At 44.8% G+C, this 16,781-nt stretch overlaps 1 protein-coding gene and 1 pseudogene across 1 annotated transcript; one reads left to right on the plus strand and one right to left on the minus strand.

The window, feature by feature from the left end:
• Positions 1-3,480: 3,480 nt before the first annotated feature.
• On the minus strand, positions 3,481-15,383 carry KNSTRN (kinetochore localized astrin (SPAG5) binding protein). The gene is made up of 10 exons (XM_042942416.1): positions 15,075-15,383; positions 14,769-14,863; positions 11,517-11,646; positions 10,760-10,807; positions 9,252-9,357; positions 8,941-9,034; positions 6,097-6,168; positions 5,851-5,912; positions 4,998-5,072; positions 3,481-4,275 (listed from the first exon to the last, which is right to left on the minus strand). The coding sequence occupies exons 1-10, from the start codon at positions 15,260-15,262 to the stop codon at positions 4,144-4,146; spliced, it is 1,002 nt and encodes a 333-aa protein (XP_042798350.1). The 5' UTR covers positions 15,263-15,383; the 3' UTR covers positions 3,481-4,143.
• LOC122222191 lies at positions 6,330-7,376 on the plus strand (annotated as a pseudogene).
• Positions 15,384-16,781: the final 1,398 nt, after the last annotated feature.

The following is a 16,781-nucleotide window of genomic DNA, read 5'->3' on the forward strand; positions in this document are numbered from 1 at the left end:
TAGATTTTCAGCTGCACCCATGGGAGAGGGGTCAGTGTCCTTTACCTCTGCCTTGTTCAAGGGTCATCTGTGTTTCGTGTAGCTTTCTTGTGTTTCAAATCTTCCCTTACACCTTTGCTGTCATGGCCCTAACACATTTCATTTCTGTTTTCCTGATGTCCTTGACACTCCTGTCTCAATCCCACCATCCATCTTTAACACCAATGCTGGATTCATTTTTCTAAAATAGTACGATGACTGCCTGCTGAAAATTTCTCAGGGATTCATATTGCCTAGATTTGTGGTTTCCAGAATGTGAGCCAAGGTACCCATGGGCAGCAAACTCAGAGGGATACCATGGATATTTTAAGCTTTGGGGTGAATCACAGTGATACTTGACATCTATTAGAAAATATAGTTACTACTAGCTTGAAGTAGGTCAGTTTCAACATTAGGTCATTTAGGTTCCTTTCAGTGTCAAACAGGGAATGAAGGTGGTAGTGTCCAACTTGATTCCACGGTTTGAGAAGTTAAGCAGTGCCTAACGTTCTGGTGAGAGAAGAAGCTTTTCTAAAAGCCTGAAACATAAGGAAAGACATTTTAGATTTATAAATCAGCATGTACATAAACTTCATATAAACCTTCATATAAGCCTGATTTATGGCCAACCAAGCATACATTGTACATCTGAAGCCCTAAAGGAAAAATATCTTGTTCTTAAGATATCAATCAATATTCCTACTCTCTGTGCTCCTCGACAGTAAACTCATTAAACTCATGATTCATACCTGTATGTTAAGCTATTACCTTTTGAGCTTTTACAAAATGCAAAAAAAATTTAACAACGCAAAAACTGTTCAATGTAAAAACTGTTCATTCTCTGGAGCACCTTCCCTGTGAAAAGCATGATGTCTGGGCAGCTGTTCTTACTTGGGCTCTAATAAAACTCCTTGCTTTTAGAGATTCTTAAAAGTTTGTTCATTTTGCACTGATGATTGCATTAGTAATTATAGTTAGTGAAAAATGAAACACAGGGCGCCTGGCTGGCTCAGTGGGAAGAGCAGGTGACTCTTGCTCCTGGGGTCACGAGTTCAAGCCCCACATTGGGTGTAGAGATTGCTTAAGTAAATAAATAAATCAACTAAAAAAAGCAATGAAATTTTTCTCTTAGATTTATGTGCATTATTTTTTCAAATACCTACTAAGTTGATGGATCTCACTACTTAAAATAGAACCATTAAGTATTTCTTCAGGTGTCATAAATATTACTAAGACACTAGGGAAAGTTTGGAAACTTCTAGCCTAGATGACAAAAACCCACACCTCTTAGCCTGGCATTTAAGGATCTTCATGACTTCTACTAACACCATGTACGTCCCTGCCCCCACTATTCCCTGGCTCAAATCTTTCTCCAGTATTTGCTTGCTGTTTGACCTTGGGCAAACCAACCTAACTTCTCGGTGCCTATTTCCCTGGCTGTAAAAGGAGGTAATAGTGTTTACCTTGTGATGGTAATGAAGACTACCTAAGAAGTACGATGAGGAACATGTAAAAACACCATGGATGGCATATTACAAGTGCTCACTTAAGTGTCAGACATAATCCCCTCTCATCTTGAACCCTCTGAACAAGCCTAGTTTCCCATACTCATTTCTCCAAGATTCATCTGGACATTTCATGACTCTTTCCCCCTGAAGTTCCAATGATACCCCCTCCCCAGGTTTAATTTGCTAAAGCAGCTCACAGACTCAGAGAAACATTTTATTTACTAGATGATTGGGTTACCACACAAGGCTGGAACTCAGGAACAGCCAGGCAGAAGAGATGCATAGGGCATAGAGCAAAGAGTGGGGAAAGGAAGTGAGGCTCCCATGGCCTGAGCTTGCTACTCTCCCCAGACCTCCACGTGTTCACCAACCTGGAAGGTCCTTAACTTCCTAGCTAGACTCTCCAAATGTTACTCTTCCTTCAATCTTTATTCTACCTCCTCCATCAAGCCTTCTTCCACCAAATTAGCCCAGGGTTAATTATTAGAGTACACAACTCTATCACACAACCCTGTTAGTAAAGTATTGCTGCTTGTTATTTAACTTACATGTCACCAGCACGTTGTCTTACCAAATAGATTACAAGCATCTTTGAGGTTAAGAATGCCATGCTGAGTTAAAGTTTCCTATAGCATCCAGCAAAGTGGAGGGTACAGATCACAATTTGCTGAGTTAATATAACATATATGAATTCATCCAGGCTCCAGATCAAACACCCAGAACACCTCCACATGTACAAAAGGCAGATGGAGCAGAGGTTGGAGGGAACGGGCAAAGGCAAGAGTGCAGAAACGCCATTCGGGAGTGCAAAGAACAGTGAGGTGAAAGCCCCTTGGGAGCCCAAGCTACGAGTAAATGGGGTTTCTGTGCTGGGAAAGATGAGTAACAGCCACTGAGTTACATTCCTAGGTGTTAACTAGGGAGGGCTGACAAGGAGGTAAGGATCCCACAGCTGAGTTGCCCCTCCTCTCCTTCCAAGAAGTAGAACTTTTTTTTTTTTGGCCAGAAATGCCAATTTCAAATTATTGGGATAAACAATCTTTTAAACTGTCAACATTTTGAAAATGGGTAGAATATTCAGTCCTTATCACTGGTGAGAATTATGTAACTGGGTTTCCCCTTCATAATTTTTGGGACATAACCAACTGTGTGAATGTTTTTGTATGAAGGCAAAGAAATTTAGCCATCCCTGAAAGTTAGGGTGGGGGTGTTACTTGCTTTGATTGGGTGGCAGACTCAATGCTCAAGAGTAGATGGGAGTTTGGTGAAGAAATTGGGAGATGCAGGAAAAAAAATGGAAGATAGCCGGGAGGCGTGGGCGGCTCAGTTGGTTAAGTGTTCGACTTCACTCAGGTCATGATCTCATGGTTCATGGGTTCGAGCCCCGCGTAGGACTCTGTGCTAACAGCTCAGAGCCTGGAGCCTGCTTCAATTCTTGCTCTCCCTCTCTCTGTCCCTCCCCTACTCACGCTCTATCTCAAAAATGAAATTAACATTAAAGAAAAGTAAATACACATTTAAAAAAAAAAAAAGGAAGACAGCCAAAGCCAAAGTCTGCCTTGATCAACTAAGAAATGAAAATAGCTGTGCCTTTAGTAAGCCAGCAGGGAAGCCTGCCACAGACTTCAGCTGACTAAGGATCCACGGGGCCAGGTCCAGGACTGGCTGTGCAAACAGCAGTCCGTGACCGTGCTTAAGAATATAGGGAAGACACAGGCAGCTAGTGACACATGCCTGGTGGATGGAGTCTGGCACCCACTGCTCTAAAAGGGCACACCCTCAGAAGGCTACTGCTCCTGGAAGACGGCAGGGCTAGCCACAGGGCACTTAAGTAGAAGAAAAATATTCTGGGTTAAATCAGTGTCTTGACTGTGTTAACTAGATTAGCTCAAGAGTGTTCAGTGGACATACTTAAGTTAAAAGGCTATTTCCATTTCTCAGTGTGTAGTCCGGACAGTTATAGAAATATTTATTTTAAAAGTAGCACTTCGTAAAAATCACCAAAACCAAACCCCAAAAACGGAAGTGATTTAGATTAAAAGCTCCAAGGTGTACGGTTTCAGGTAGGTGTTATTGCTATCTATACCTTCACCCCCATTTATTAAGCCATCTTAAGTAACTTCAAGTTCAATGATTTACAATGAGGTATAGAGCCCAACCGGGATGAGACAGAATGTGTTCCAAGTTAGAAAGTCTAGCATGGCTTCTCAGTGATGTCTCCTGTGGAGCATCTGTGCTCCTCTGTACAATTAAGGCTTTCTTCCTACACATCTGAATGTTACCTTTGGGATCCTCTGACTATGACTGATTTGGTCTGATTCTAATGGCTTGCCGCTTTGTTGCGTAGAAGGTTGATCCAAGCTTCCAGGCACCCCCTCTTTGTAGGCCTCAGTTACGTACATGTGAGGTTCAGGAGAGCCGACCAATCTGAAAGGCTGGGAACACTTGTTTAAGGAGGAACCGCCATTCCGGCATCAACTGTCCTTAATCCTACTGCAGAAACTGTTTTCATTCTGGGGATGGTGAGTCCTAGAAGGTCATGGCCAAGAAGCAGATGTCCTAAGTGGCTTCCTCTGAGAGTTTAACCCCAAGAGGGAGCCAGCTGGTCTGCTTTTTATCACATTTCCAATAGCTGCTCCATTTCCTCAAGGGCTGTTGTAAAATCATGCACTTGACTGTTACATAATGTCTGCTGCTCTAGGAACCGGGCCCGCTCTTCTTCTTTCATCTTCAACTTTACTTTTAAGGCCTGCATGGAAAGACATTCAAAAAGAAACAAACAAGACAAACACCCACAAAACTTTGATTCACATGGGAGACAATACCATCTCAGGACATGATACTTCTCTTCCATTGAGGAAGACCATTAGAATACTGACAGACATTGTATTTTCTACCTTAAATTTGTACATCTGTGCTCATTTTAGGGATGGTCTCTCTCCTATATCTAAAGTGGGGCCACGAAATCCTCTAGGTTCCAGTGTACTATCCCATGATTCTTCCAACCAATCCAAAGAAGTCCAGACCCAAGAATCTGGGTTTCCTATTCCAGGTTTCCTTGAGATACCAAGTTTCCAGAGCACAGTTTGCACAGGCCCACCTCTAACTTTGAGCCATCTAGTGTTTGCACATTGCCTCAAGCCCTGTAGCTGTGAACATTTCTGCGTCGTTAGAAGAGAAAACTGGTTGAAAAAAAGTGGTGAAAACAAATGAAGTCTCAGGATTTAGTTAAGAGTAACACATCAATGTTGGTTTTTTAATGTTGATAAATGTACTACGATAATATATGGTGTTAACATTAAGGGAATGGAATTCTCTGTATTATCTTTGCAACTCTTCGGTAAATCCATTATCGTTAAAAAGTGGTTTGTTAAAGATAAATAAATAGGTAAATAAGAAAGAGTCCTCCACAGATCCACCTACTGTGGTAGGAAATGGTAATCCTGACTCGGGGTGACATCTGTCTCTCACCTGTAGCTCCTCCATCTGTTTTTTGGCTGTTTCATTAAAAAGCTTCAGCTCATCTTGCAAAGTTTCCAGTAGCAACTAAAAGGAAAGTACAGTGTGATAACAAATCTTTATTGATAGGTGAAAACTTGCTTTATATAAACTAATCTCTTTATATAAAATGAAAGTTGGTTAGATGATTGCTAACAAGCCTTCCCTTAGCTCAGTCATCTACTGAGTGCCCCACTTGTGGCAGGCTCTCTAGTGGGCACCCCGGAGGAACTCAATCCACAGGATGGACAGATCACCCCACTTCCGGGTGCTCTATGTTACACAGCCAATGTGGTCCAAACACAGTAGCCACCGGAGAGGTGACTACTAGCCTGTGGGACTGGAGGAAGGCTTCCATCTCGAGTATTCTATTATTCTAATATGACCACTGATCTTCCTGGTGAAGAAGTCAGAGAAGCTCAAAAGACTTAACCCTGAACAACTACCTTCCTACTTTGGGAGAGAACCAAAGAGAAGCCGATTTTAATTCAGGCTGCACCTTTCCATCATACAGTTCTCAGTAAATGGGTAAGGGGAGAAATTTGGTAAAGTGGAGAACAGAAAAACCAGAAAGTTCTCTCTACAGGTTCATCCTATTATGTGTCTCAAAGTAGCATATTTTCAACTCAGGCTCACTCATATCTGTAAGCACAAAATTGCCTTCCAAGTAAAATATGCTTTTCGAGTACATATCCACGGCTCTCTTCCACTATCATGGAAACAAAGGCTGCTTCCTGGGGTTTGCTGGGCACATGGCAGAGACTTTCTTAGCTGTGCAGAGACCCGTGGTCCCTTGGCCCCCACATACTCACACCCATGCCCTCACCATAGAGTCCGTGTGATCTGTGGTGGCTTCTTGCCGTGACGCCAGGGTCTCACTGCCTAAAACTGATACAAACAACAGAGTCAGCTTGCTTAGGGAACTGCACCTTAAACAGAAATAAAAACCCCTCCACGGACAAGTATAGGAATACTCATGAGGGAAACTTCTCTGAGTGTCTGGTCCCTGACTGTCTCCTGAGTTTTCACCTTGGCAGGGTCACCTACACCCACCCTCCGAGCTTTATTTTACCTCCCTCTGTTCTAGTTTTGGATATGGTCAAAAGTTCAGTCTGCTTTCTCTTCAGCTCAGCAGAAAATCTGTCTAGAGAAAATGCAAAGGTTGGATTTTTCTGTTTCATTGACAATACAAAAAACTATTTTTAAAAGCTTTTCCGGCTTTCTGCCTGTGGATGCTGCCTTTAAGCATCCTTAAAGTCTCCCCTCCGCTCCGCTGTCCACAGCTCCCAGCTCCACACCGCTGTCATGTCTAAGTCAGAGTATCCCAAAGAGCCTAAAAAGCCATGGAAGCTTTTCATCAGAGGTTTGAGCTTTGAGACAATGGATGAGAGTCTGAGGAGCCATTCTGAGCAATGGGGAATGCTCACGGACTGTGTGGCCATGACAGACCCAAACACCAAGCGCTCCAGAGGCTTTGGGTTTGTCACGTAGGCCACTGTGGAAGAGACAGATGCAGCCATGACTGCAAGGCCACACAAGGTTGGATGGAAGAGCTGTAGAACCAAAGAGGCTGTCTCGAGAGAAGCTTCTCAAACACCTGGTCCCCACTTAACTGTGGAAAAGATTTTTGTCGGTGGCATTAAAGAAGACACTGAAGAACATCATCTAAGAGATTATTTTGAACAGTACGGGAAAACTGAAGTGATTGAAATCATGACTCACCGAGGCAGTGGCAAAAAGAGAGAGGCTTTGCTTTTGTAACATTTGATGACCATGATTCTAGACAAGATCGTCATTCAAAAAATACCATACTGTGAATGGCCACAACCGTAAAGTAAGGAAAGTTTCATCTAAGTAAGAGATGGCTAGTGCTTCCTCCAGCCAAAGAGGTCGAAGTGGTTCTGGAAACTTTGGTGGTGGTCGTGGAGGTGTTCTTGGTGGGAATGACAACTTTGGCTGTGGAGGAAACTTCAGTGGGTGAGGTGGCTTTGGTGGCAGTCGAGGTGATGGTGGATGGTGGCAGTGGGGATGGCTATAACGGATTTGGTATCGATGGAAGCAACTTTGAAGGTGGCGGAAGCTATAATGATTTTGGCAATTACAACAGTCAGTCTTCAAATTCTGGAGGCAGAAGCTCTGGCCCCTACGGTGGTGGAGGCTAATACTTTGCCAAACCACAAAACCAAAGTGGCTATGATGGTTCCAGCAACAGCAGTAGCTATGGCAGTGGCAGAAGGTTTTAATTACTGCCAGGAAACAAAGCTTAGCAGGAGGGGAGAGCCACAGAAGTGACAGGGAAGCTACAGGTTACAACAGATTTGTGAACTCAGCCAAGCACAGTGGTGGCAGGGCCTAGCTGCTACAAAGAAGACATTTATTAGACAATACTCGTGTGTATGGACAAAAACTCGAGGATTGTATTTGTGACTAATTGTTTAACATAGGTGATTTTAGTTTTTGTTCTGTGGAAAGTGTAAAGCATTCCAACAAAGGGTTTTAATGTAGATTTTTTTTTTGCACCCATGCTGTTGATTGCTAAATGTAATAGTCTGATCACGATGCTGAATAAATGTGTCTTTTTTAAAAAAAAAAAAAATCTTTTCAGGCTTAATAAATTATTATTTTTGGTAAAAGTAGTGGACATATATCGCAAATTAAAATTATACAAAAACATATATGGTGATTATAAAGAATATATACTAAAATGCACAGGTTAATCAGCAGCATTCAAAGCCAGTGTCCCTGAATTCAAAGAAGCCTGGGCCCCTTTACCTGGTATTCTCAGGCTCCTCAACTCAGTCTGAGTACAGTCTTTCAGCAATTCCTTTTTCTATGCCCCTCTTTGCTACAGACTCTGCTTTCTAGGGACAGGGTCAGAATAGAAATCACATTTAAGGGGCATCCGGGTGGTTCAGTGGGTTAAGTGTCCAACTTCAGCTCGGGTCATGATCTCACAGTTCTTGAGTTCGAGCCCCACGTCAGGCTCTGTGCTGACTGCTCGGAGCCTGGCTCTTGCTTGGGATTCTCTGTCTCCCTCTCTCTCTGCCCCTCCCCCACTCATGTGCTGTCTGCCTGTCTTTCTCTCTCTCTTTCAAAAATAAACAAATATTAAAAAAAAAGTCACATTTAACTATTGTGATTCTGCTGATCAGCCAGGTTTAGGAACTCTTGAAATAGTGTCACCTCTATCTTTTCCCACCTGGGAAATTTACCCTGTTTGCTATCTGCCTTGAAAGAAATGTGGGGCACCTGGGTGGCTCAGCTGGCTAGCATCCGACTTCAGCTCAGGTCATGATCTCTCATGTTCGTGAGTTCAAGCCCACGTCGGGCTCTGTGCTGACAGCTCAGAGCCTAGAGCCTAATTTGGATTCTGGGTCTCCCCCTCTCTCTGCCCCTCACCTGCTTGTGCTGTGTGTGTGTTTCTCTCTCAAAAATAAATAAACGTAAAAAAAAAGTTTTTAAATTAAAAAAAAGAAAGAAATGAAATATTTCTGATCTATTTGCAAGGTCATACTTGTTAGCATCAAATGAATGGCACAAAGTGTTCAGATAAGAGATAATCCTCTCTCTACAACTATCTGAAATTCTGTTGGTTTAAGTCAACATCACAAGGGAACAAAGGAAAGCTTCTCCAGGGGTGCCTGGCTGGCTCAGTCGGTAGAGGATATGACTCTTGATGTCTGGGTTATAAGCTCAAGCCACACATTGGGTATAGAGATGACTTAAAAACAAAAAGAAAAAAATCTTTAAAAAAAGAAAGAAAAACTCCTCCAAATCTTCAGGGTTTTGCTAAGCAACCCCTGCACTAAATGGACCAGCTGATGCCATGCCGGACTCCTGACAGCCAGTCCACAATCAGCCCAGGAGGCGGCAGGTGCACTGACTCTTCTGAAGGCAACTGTGTACCGTCTCTTACCTGGGTTGAGGCCCTTGCTCTCCAAAATTGCCAAACAGTTATCCTGAAACTTCTCCAGCAGCTCCACCTTTTGGGTCAGGTCCTTCAGTTCTCCCTATCGGGGTGCCATGCAGACAGATGAGGCCTGTTCCACTCTGTGGGGGTGGTTTTGCTGCCCTTACTCTTGGACAGCCACAGCCCACACCCGGTGTCTTCCCCTTCTGCCCTTGGGCACCTGGGCATTGCAAGCTTGCTCCCACCCAAGGGGCCGTCCCTCGGGATTCCATGCATTCCCCAGTTCAGTGATGACAGAGGTCTGGTGGGTCTCTCACCTGAGTTTCAGTCAACTTCTGGTGCAGCTGCTTGTTGACGGCCTCTAAGAGCTGGTTCTTATCCTTGAGCTCTTCCTCTGATTTCTGTTTGCTCAGTGGCTTGTAGCTGTAATGATAATTGTGCTTGTATGAAGCAGTGGAGGGGTTAAAATGGGTTATAGGGTCACACAAACAGGAGTTCGAATCTTGGCTTCATTATCTAATAGTTTATGACCTTCAGTAAGCTACATAACCTCTCTGAGACTTGGTTTCCTCATTTCTAGAATTAGGGTAATACCCACATCTCATAACATTATTGTGAAAAAGGAGAGAGAATACATGTAATAATTCTTAGCACAGCTACAGATACACAGTAAATACCTAATAAATATTAGCCATTATGATCAATATCAACCTCTCTTTTTGATGCCCTCAGAGTCCTTCTTGAATAGTACTTTATCTTCATAAATTTTTTAAGGTTTTATTATTTACTTTTTTTTTTTTTTGGTTATTTATTTTGAGAGAGACAGAGAGAGAGCATGGGGGAGGGGAAGAGAGAAGGAGACAGAGAATCCCAAGCAGGCTCCATGCCATCAGCACGGAGCCCAACATTGGGCTTGATCTCAGAACCATGAGATCATTACCTAAGCCAAAATCAAGAGTCACGCCCAACCGACTGAGCCACCCAGGCTTCCCTGTACTTTTTAGAGAGAGAGAGCACAAGCAGGGGAGAAGGGCAGAGGGTGAGACAGACAGAATCCTGAGCAGGCTCTACAGTCAGCACAGAGCCCAACGTGGGGCTTGATCCCATGACCCTGGGATCATGACTTCAGCCAAAATCAAGAGTCGGATGCTCAGCCGACTGAGCCACCCAGGTGCCCTAAAGATTTTATTTTTAAGTAATCTCCACACCCAACATGGGGCTCGAACTCAAAACCCTGAGATCAAGAGTTGCATTGTTCTACTAACTAAGCTGGCCATGTGCTCCTATCTTCAGAACTTTTAAGACATACCCAAATCTATTATAGATTTGGAATTAGAACCTATCTGGAATTAGATTTGGAATCAGAACCTATTTCTACAAACTTTCCAGCTTGCACTATTTCTGTCTTCAGGACTGCAAAACATCCAAGCTAGCCTCAAACAGAGAGATGGATCCTTCCCCAGGATTCTAACACCACCACCATCACCCCCATCTCAAAGTCACTAACCACATGCAGTGCCTCCTATCCTGAAGGCTCACGCTCCTATTGATGGGCTATCTAGCTGGGTTTGATTTCCAATTAGCAGTGGTCCTGGCATGGAGCCCAGAAAGCTCATCTGGTTCTCAAGATGGTAGCATCACTGATCCTTGCCCTGACAGTGGTTCTCAAACTTGGCTGTGCTTCATCCCTGAAAGTTCCACTCAACTTTCTGGGATGGCACCCAGACTATAACACATTACAAGAACCCATGAGCGATTCTGAGGTACGCGACTGAGATCCACCACCCCAAAATAGTGGCCAGCTTTCATTTACCCCGATGCTCACCTTTTTCTGATGTTCCTCCTAAAGGCAGTGTCTGCAGCTTTCACCTGCCTAGAGGAGCAAAAACAAAGAAACCGGATGTTAACTAGTCTCATTGTGGTGATCATTTTGCAACATACACAAATACCTAATCATTATATTGTACACCTGAAACTAATATAATGTGTTAATAACATACCTCAATTAAAAAAGGAAACAACAGAGAAATCAGAGACTTGTGGCATTGTTACATGTGTGGTAAACAAGGCAGAACAAAGAGCTTGGTTTTCTGAGGAAAGAACCAGAGATTCCATAGAATGCAAACAGCAGACGCTTGAGAAGCTCTGAGGGTCCTTGCACTTTTGTCTCAGCCCAGACTATTAATAGGGAATGGGCTCCTCTCCTGACCACCTCGACCACCCGACAGACCTGCTGCTGCTCAAAACGGTGTAATTATCTCATGTCAACCTTGCTTCTATGGGAACTGAGAAGAGGGAGGGGCACACACTTCCCTGGGCTGGACTGTGCTCAGACCAGCAACCTAGGCTAGCAAGCAGCCCCACCCACTCCGACCACCACTTAGGGCTGGTGTTTGGCCACAGTACTGCTGTCTGCACACTCAGAGCAAGTGGTGAGAGAGGAAAGAGTACCTCTTATCTTAACCCTTGCTGGGCCTCTTCAGAACTGATCGACTGCTTTCAAAAACCCTACTTTCTAAATCTTCATGCTGAGTAATTTCTAGCAAGAGGTTCTCACTGGATACCAATGCTCTGACTCTCACCCGTTCTCTCGTCTTGGTTTGATGATTTTTGTAACATCGTTCTCTGCACCTCCTGAATGAAGCCTGGAAACATCCACTTCTTTGGACTTCACTGGTAAGAGGCTCTTCGAAGGGGCTCGAGTTTGTGTGTCTGCAAAGGAAAGCAAGCGGGTGAAGACTCAAGCACCATGACCCAATAGCTGCGACTCTGTAACAAACAGTTCTGTTCCAGGTCGTCGGACACTTGGATTTTCATTCTGGCCAACCACAACTCGTGGAGATCAATTCAGAAGAATAAGAGTTCGAGAATAATCGGGGATGGAAACTAAAACTCTTCGAATGTGACAGTGCAATGTGTTTGAGGACAGCCAAAAGCTTGATGGTGCAGCAAAGTGAACGGCCAGAGGGCACAGATGTGAAAGTGGAGGCTGATACAAGCAAAGAGCCAAATGCGAGCCAGTGTGGCCGTCAGCAGGGCAAAACACAGCTGAATCCTTCATCCATCTCCAGTGGAATCGAACCACCTTAAGCTCCTAAGCATTCAGTTTGCTCTCCCAAGGCTACACTCAAGCTGCTATGAGGTTCTCTTTGAACTGCCACACACTTGTTTTGACCAGTCTCCCTAAATACTCTGAGATGTCTTTGTGTCCCTAGCGCCTAGAGAGTATCCAGCATATTAACAGGGGTTTGGTACCCGCTTGCGGAACATATAGAACACTTCAGAACTTCACACTTGACGATATTTCATACACCATTTCTGAATGATTTCCTCTAGTCTTCTCCCCCGCCCGCCACTTTTTTTTTTTTTAACTTCTTAATGTTTATTTATTGTTGAGAGAGAGAGGGAGGGAGGGAGTGAGCAAGCATGTGCAAGAGGGGGGCAGGGGGCAGAGAGAGAGGGGGACACAGCATCCTAAGCAGACTCCAGGCTCCGAGCTGTCAGCACACAGCACAGAGCCTGACATGGGGCTCGAACTCATGAATCGTGAGATCATGTCTTGAGCTGAAAGTCGGGCACTTAACCCACTGAGCCACCCAGGTGCCCCTTCTTTCCCCTTTTCATGATGATTGCCTTTACTTCAGCCCTTTTGTTTATTCATTAAGTGTAGAGGTTCCCTAGTTGACATTCTGTTCCAATCTTGCTAGGGTACTGCCAGATAACCTGAGAAGTGGCCCTGCCATGACACCCTTCTGCCCCAGAGAGGAGCATTTCCCCCTAGTCCCTATGCCAGCCCTCCACCACACAGTCTTTTCACCATTTATAGACCACAGCAAGTTCAAGTAACATGTTCTGGAGTTACACGCTGCCTCTCCACCTCTCCCCCCACGGATTTTCTAATTTAAACCAACTTTCACTTTGCTCAGTGTAAAATGGCTCCTTCAGCTTGACCTAAATTAAGGGCTGTAACAAATCAAGTTGAAGAAACGAGGTACAAAGCACTGGATCACAGGCATTAGGAAACTGGTATCTGTATTTGACACAGATTTTGTTGTGATGACTTTAGCTGCACAATAGTTTGGAATAAATATGATTTCTCAGGCTGACAAATGATTTCATTTATAGGTACACTCACTGGGCACTTATACCCTATATTCCATTCTCGTGCCCACAAAGCAAAGATTAAAATGGTTCTTTTTGAGACTCTTAAAAACTGAGAACAAACTGAGGGCTGATGGGGGGTGGGAGGGAGGGGAGGGTGGAGGATGGGTATTGAGGAGGGCACCTTTTGGGATGAGCACTGGGTGTTGTATGGAAACCAATTTGACGATAAACTTCATATGTTGGAAAAAAAAAGGTTCTTTTTGAAGTCTCTGAAGTACGCATGTTTTTATTTATTTGTTTTTATTTATTTTTTAAAGTAGGCTCCATGCCCAATGTGGGGCTTGAACTCAGAACTGAGCTCAAGAGTCACATGCTTTACCAAGTAAGCCAGCCAGGTGCCCCAGGTCTTTGTCTGAAGTAAAAGGTAATCCTGGGGGAACATCCTGTTTCAGGTATGAAGTTCTACACGGTAACAAATATATCCCATGAGAAAGGGTCTTAATAGTAAATTGATCAAAATTAACAACTCTTCGTTGACTGGAAGCAGATCCAATAATCCGTACTTGCTAGAACCTAAGGGCTGCATTGTAGGAAAAATTTAGCAGGATTTAACAAAGACTGTCTTCTTGAAATGAGAGGCGCTAAGGAGGGGAACTGGGTGGCTGGTGTCAAGGAAGGGAGACTCGTTCTTTACCGCAGATTGTTTTCTAACTTTGGATTTTTAACATGTGTATGTTACCTAGTTGGAAAACTAAAACTTAGAAACGAGTCGATGCCCAAAATCAAAACAAAAAACCTAGGAGATCGCCTTAAAACGTTAAACTGTTTTGGTCATATATGATCATAAAGCTGGGACAGGGACAGAAAACTGAGATGAAAACTCCCAACTTGTCTGGGGAGAGCCCGTCATTTTCCACCCAAGGATGGTCACTGTTCTCCAAGGGAAAGGCAGGGTAAAGGGGCCAGGCTCCAGCTCCCCCAGAGACTCCTAGTCCTGCTGAAGCCAGGTTACCATTTAGGTGTTCTGAGGCCACATGAGACTAACAAAAACCTTTAAGCCTTTGGAGACAAGCCTGTTTACCTCACAGATCAATCCTGTTACTGCTCACCCACCAGTGGCAGTCTCCTGGAAACGAGTCTTAATAAAGCTGTTTCAAAATCTCCCACAACAGGTTCTGATGTTTGAAGTCTATTATATGCTACGCTCTCCAGATTACTCAGCTGGACAACTGCAGATTGTAGGAGATGACTTCCAACCACAAGCCCAGTAACACAAAGCAGGATGTCAAAGGAATCAAAAATTGTTTTTAATCCTCTCTTCTCCCAAGGTTGTGGAAAACTCCAGCTAGGCCTGGCCCCTCTCCCTCATTTCACCCAACAAACACTGAGAACATACTACATAAGAGATACTGTGCAGTTACAAATGTGAACTAGACGTGGGTGAACCCTGGGGCCTCTAAGAATCAGACTCTCCTCTCGTCTCCCAGGTAACAAATCGGGTCCAGCCAGATAGCCCAACTCTGGAAACAAAACGAGCAATTGCTTAACAAGGGATTCCTAGCTTGAGGAAATAAATTGTGGAACAATCAGCAATTTAGCCAGGTTTCGGGGGAGTTAGCAGGTGTCAGAGCCAATGGAATGGCCTCCCCCTTTCCCGGCCACCGATCTAAGCCCTCATACTCCTAGGCTAGACCACCTCCGCGAGTCCGCAGGGCGGCGTTGATACCCACCTGCCGGCAGGCCGCTGCTCTGCACAGCGGGGGGCTGCAGGGTGTACACTGTCTTAACCACGCTGGTCATCGTAACGAGGCGGCAAGGCTGGGCCCTGGAAGGTGCGAATCGAATGTTAGCCTGCGGTGGGCCAGGGGGCCCAAGCAGGTGGAAGGCCCCGGGAGAGGGCGACCTGGCCTGTCCGGGCCCGGGTAAGAAGTCGGGAGAAAGAAAATTCTCCATTCCCAGTCCATCCCGCCCGCCTCCGACATCCAGCCCCGTCTCTCGCCCCGGGACAACCGAACCCAGGCGCCTGTAGCTCCTACTCGCAGCCCTCGTCGCTCTGGTTCAAAAGCTGCTCCGCAGTAACTGCCGCACCAGCAACCCGGTCTGCCGCCTGGCTTTCAAATGGAAACTTCCGGTGGCCGGGCGGGAGGGCGTGCGGTGTGCTTCCTGTAGGCGGCCATGTTGTACGTCTATCAGTGCCCTGGGCCACGCCTTTGGGGGCTGCCATGCTGTACGGCAGGTCAAAAGAATGGCCGGAGCCTGGGCTCCTAGGCTTTGGGTGTTGGAGCCCCCAGGTCTGGGCAGGGGAGGGAAGTGGTGCACTCTGCGGGCCTGGAAGGAGCAATGAGCTGTGGGCGTCATATTCCTGGCTTGAGACGCAAATGCGGTCACGTTTAGAGTCCATGTCACAATCCTTCTCTTTATTTGGTCCGTGATTGTTAGGGAGATTGCATGCTGATTGGGACAGCGCAGAGCATTTGGATAGGCAGAGAGTGGTGAGTGGTAGGTGACGTTTAAAGAGGATCTGTGGACAGAAGTACCTCAGGCACTTGCCCTCAGTCCTAACTGTAATAACACATGGAGATTCCCCGCCCGTTTTTAAAAAAGGTAAGCTCTACACCCAACCTGGGGCTTGAACTCATGACCCTGAGATCAAGAGCCATATTCTCTACCAACTGGACCAGCCAGGTACCCCAACACTTACCCAGATTTTAAGAAGAGATTCAGAGCTACTCCTAGAGAATAGGGGAGGGTACTCAAGCTCTTAAAGCACTCATTCATTTCGCTCAATAAATATTTATTGAACATTTGCTGTGTGCCAGACCGTTCTTCTAACAGGACAGATGGGGGTGGGGCAACAAATACCCAGACTGACTGGCTCTGCCCTCCTGGAGTTTACAATATAGAAAATGATAAACAAATAATCACACAAACACTAGTTACACCTCAATTAAGTGGGGGGAAGAAAACCAAATAAATACATATTTACCAACTGTAGTAAAACTATGAAGGAAAAGCACAATGTACAATTGATGTGGGAAACAAAGGCAAATGAAAAGTTAAATTTCCTCACTGCCGATAGCCCATTGACAAGTTCTTGAAATAGGCAGAGTGACATTTCTCTAGGAACTCAGCTGCTTTGATGACACTTTGCTAAGGGCAAAAGACAATCTTAGCTTAACATTACCCAACCTCCAGGATCCTGTACGTCTACTCTAACATATAAAAATTCCTTTGGAAACTTCTTTTATCTCTACCCCCCCCCCAAATGTATGTTAGCAATCATCCTCCAAGAATATGACCCACTGATATACATCTGAAGGGTCTTATGGCTGAGATTTTACTAAACAGTAATAAATTAACTTTTCCTAGCCTCAGAATCCTGGAAACCTTCAAGGTTTTCAAAATACCTTGGAGGCTTGTGCTATTCCTAACCCCTCCCAACTTGAAAGTGTATCATCGGCCACACCTCACAATCTCAGTGCAGCTCTTTCTGCCCACAAGTCCTGTCCCTGTGCTGTAATAAAACCACCTTTTTGCACTGAAGATGTCTCAAGAATTCTTTCTTGGCCATTGGCTCCGAACCTCAACATTTTCTACACTGCTATGGCAGCAAAAGCCTGGGAAACCCAATTGAAATCGAATAGTGAGGGAAAACACTTATGTTTGATTAATGAAAGATGAGTGGGAGTTAATCTGATGAACAATGTGGGGTCGGTAGAAGGGAGGACAAATGCAAAGTCCCA

This window comes from Panthera leo, chromosome B3 (assembly GCF_018350215.1).
Source record: "Panthera leo isolate Ple1 chromosome B3, P.leo_Ple1_pat1.1, whole genome shotgun sequence".
NCBI classification, from domain to species: domain Eukaryota; kingdom Metazoa; phylum Chordata; class Mammalia; order Carnivora; family Felidae; genus Panthera; species Panthera leo.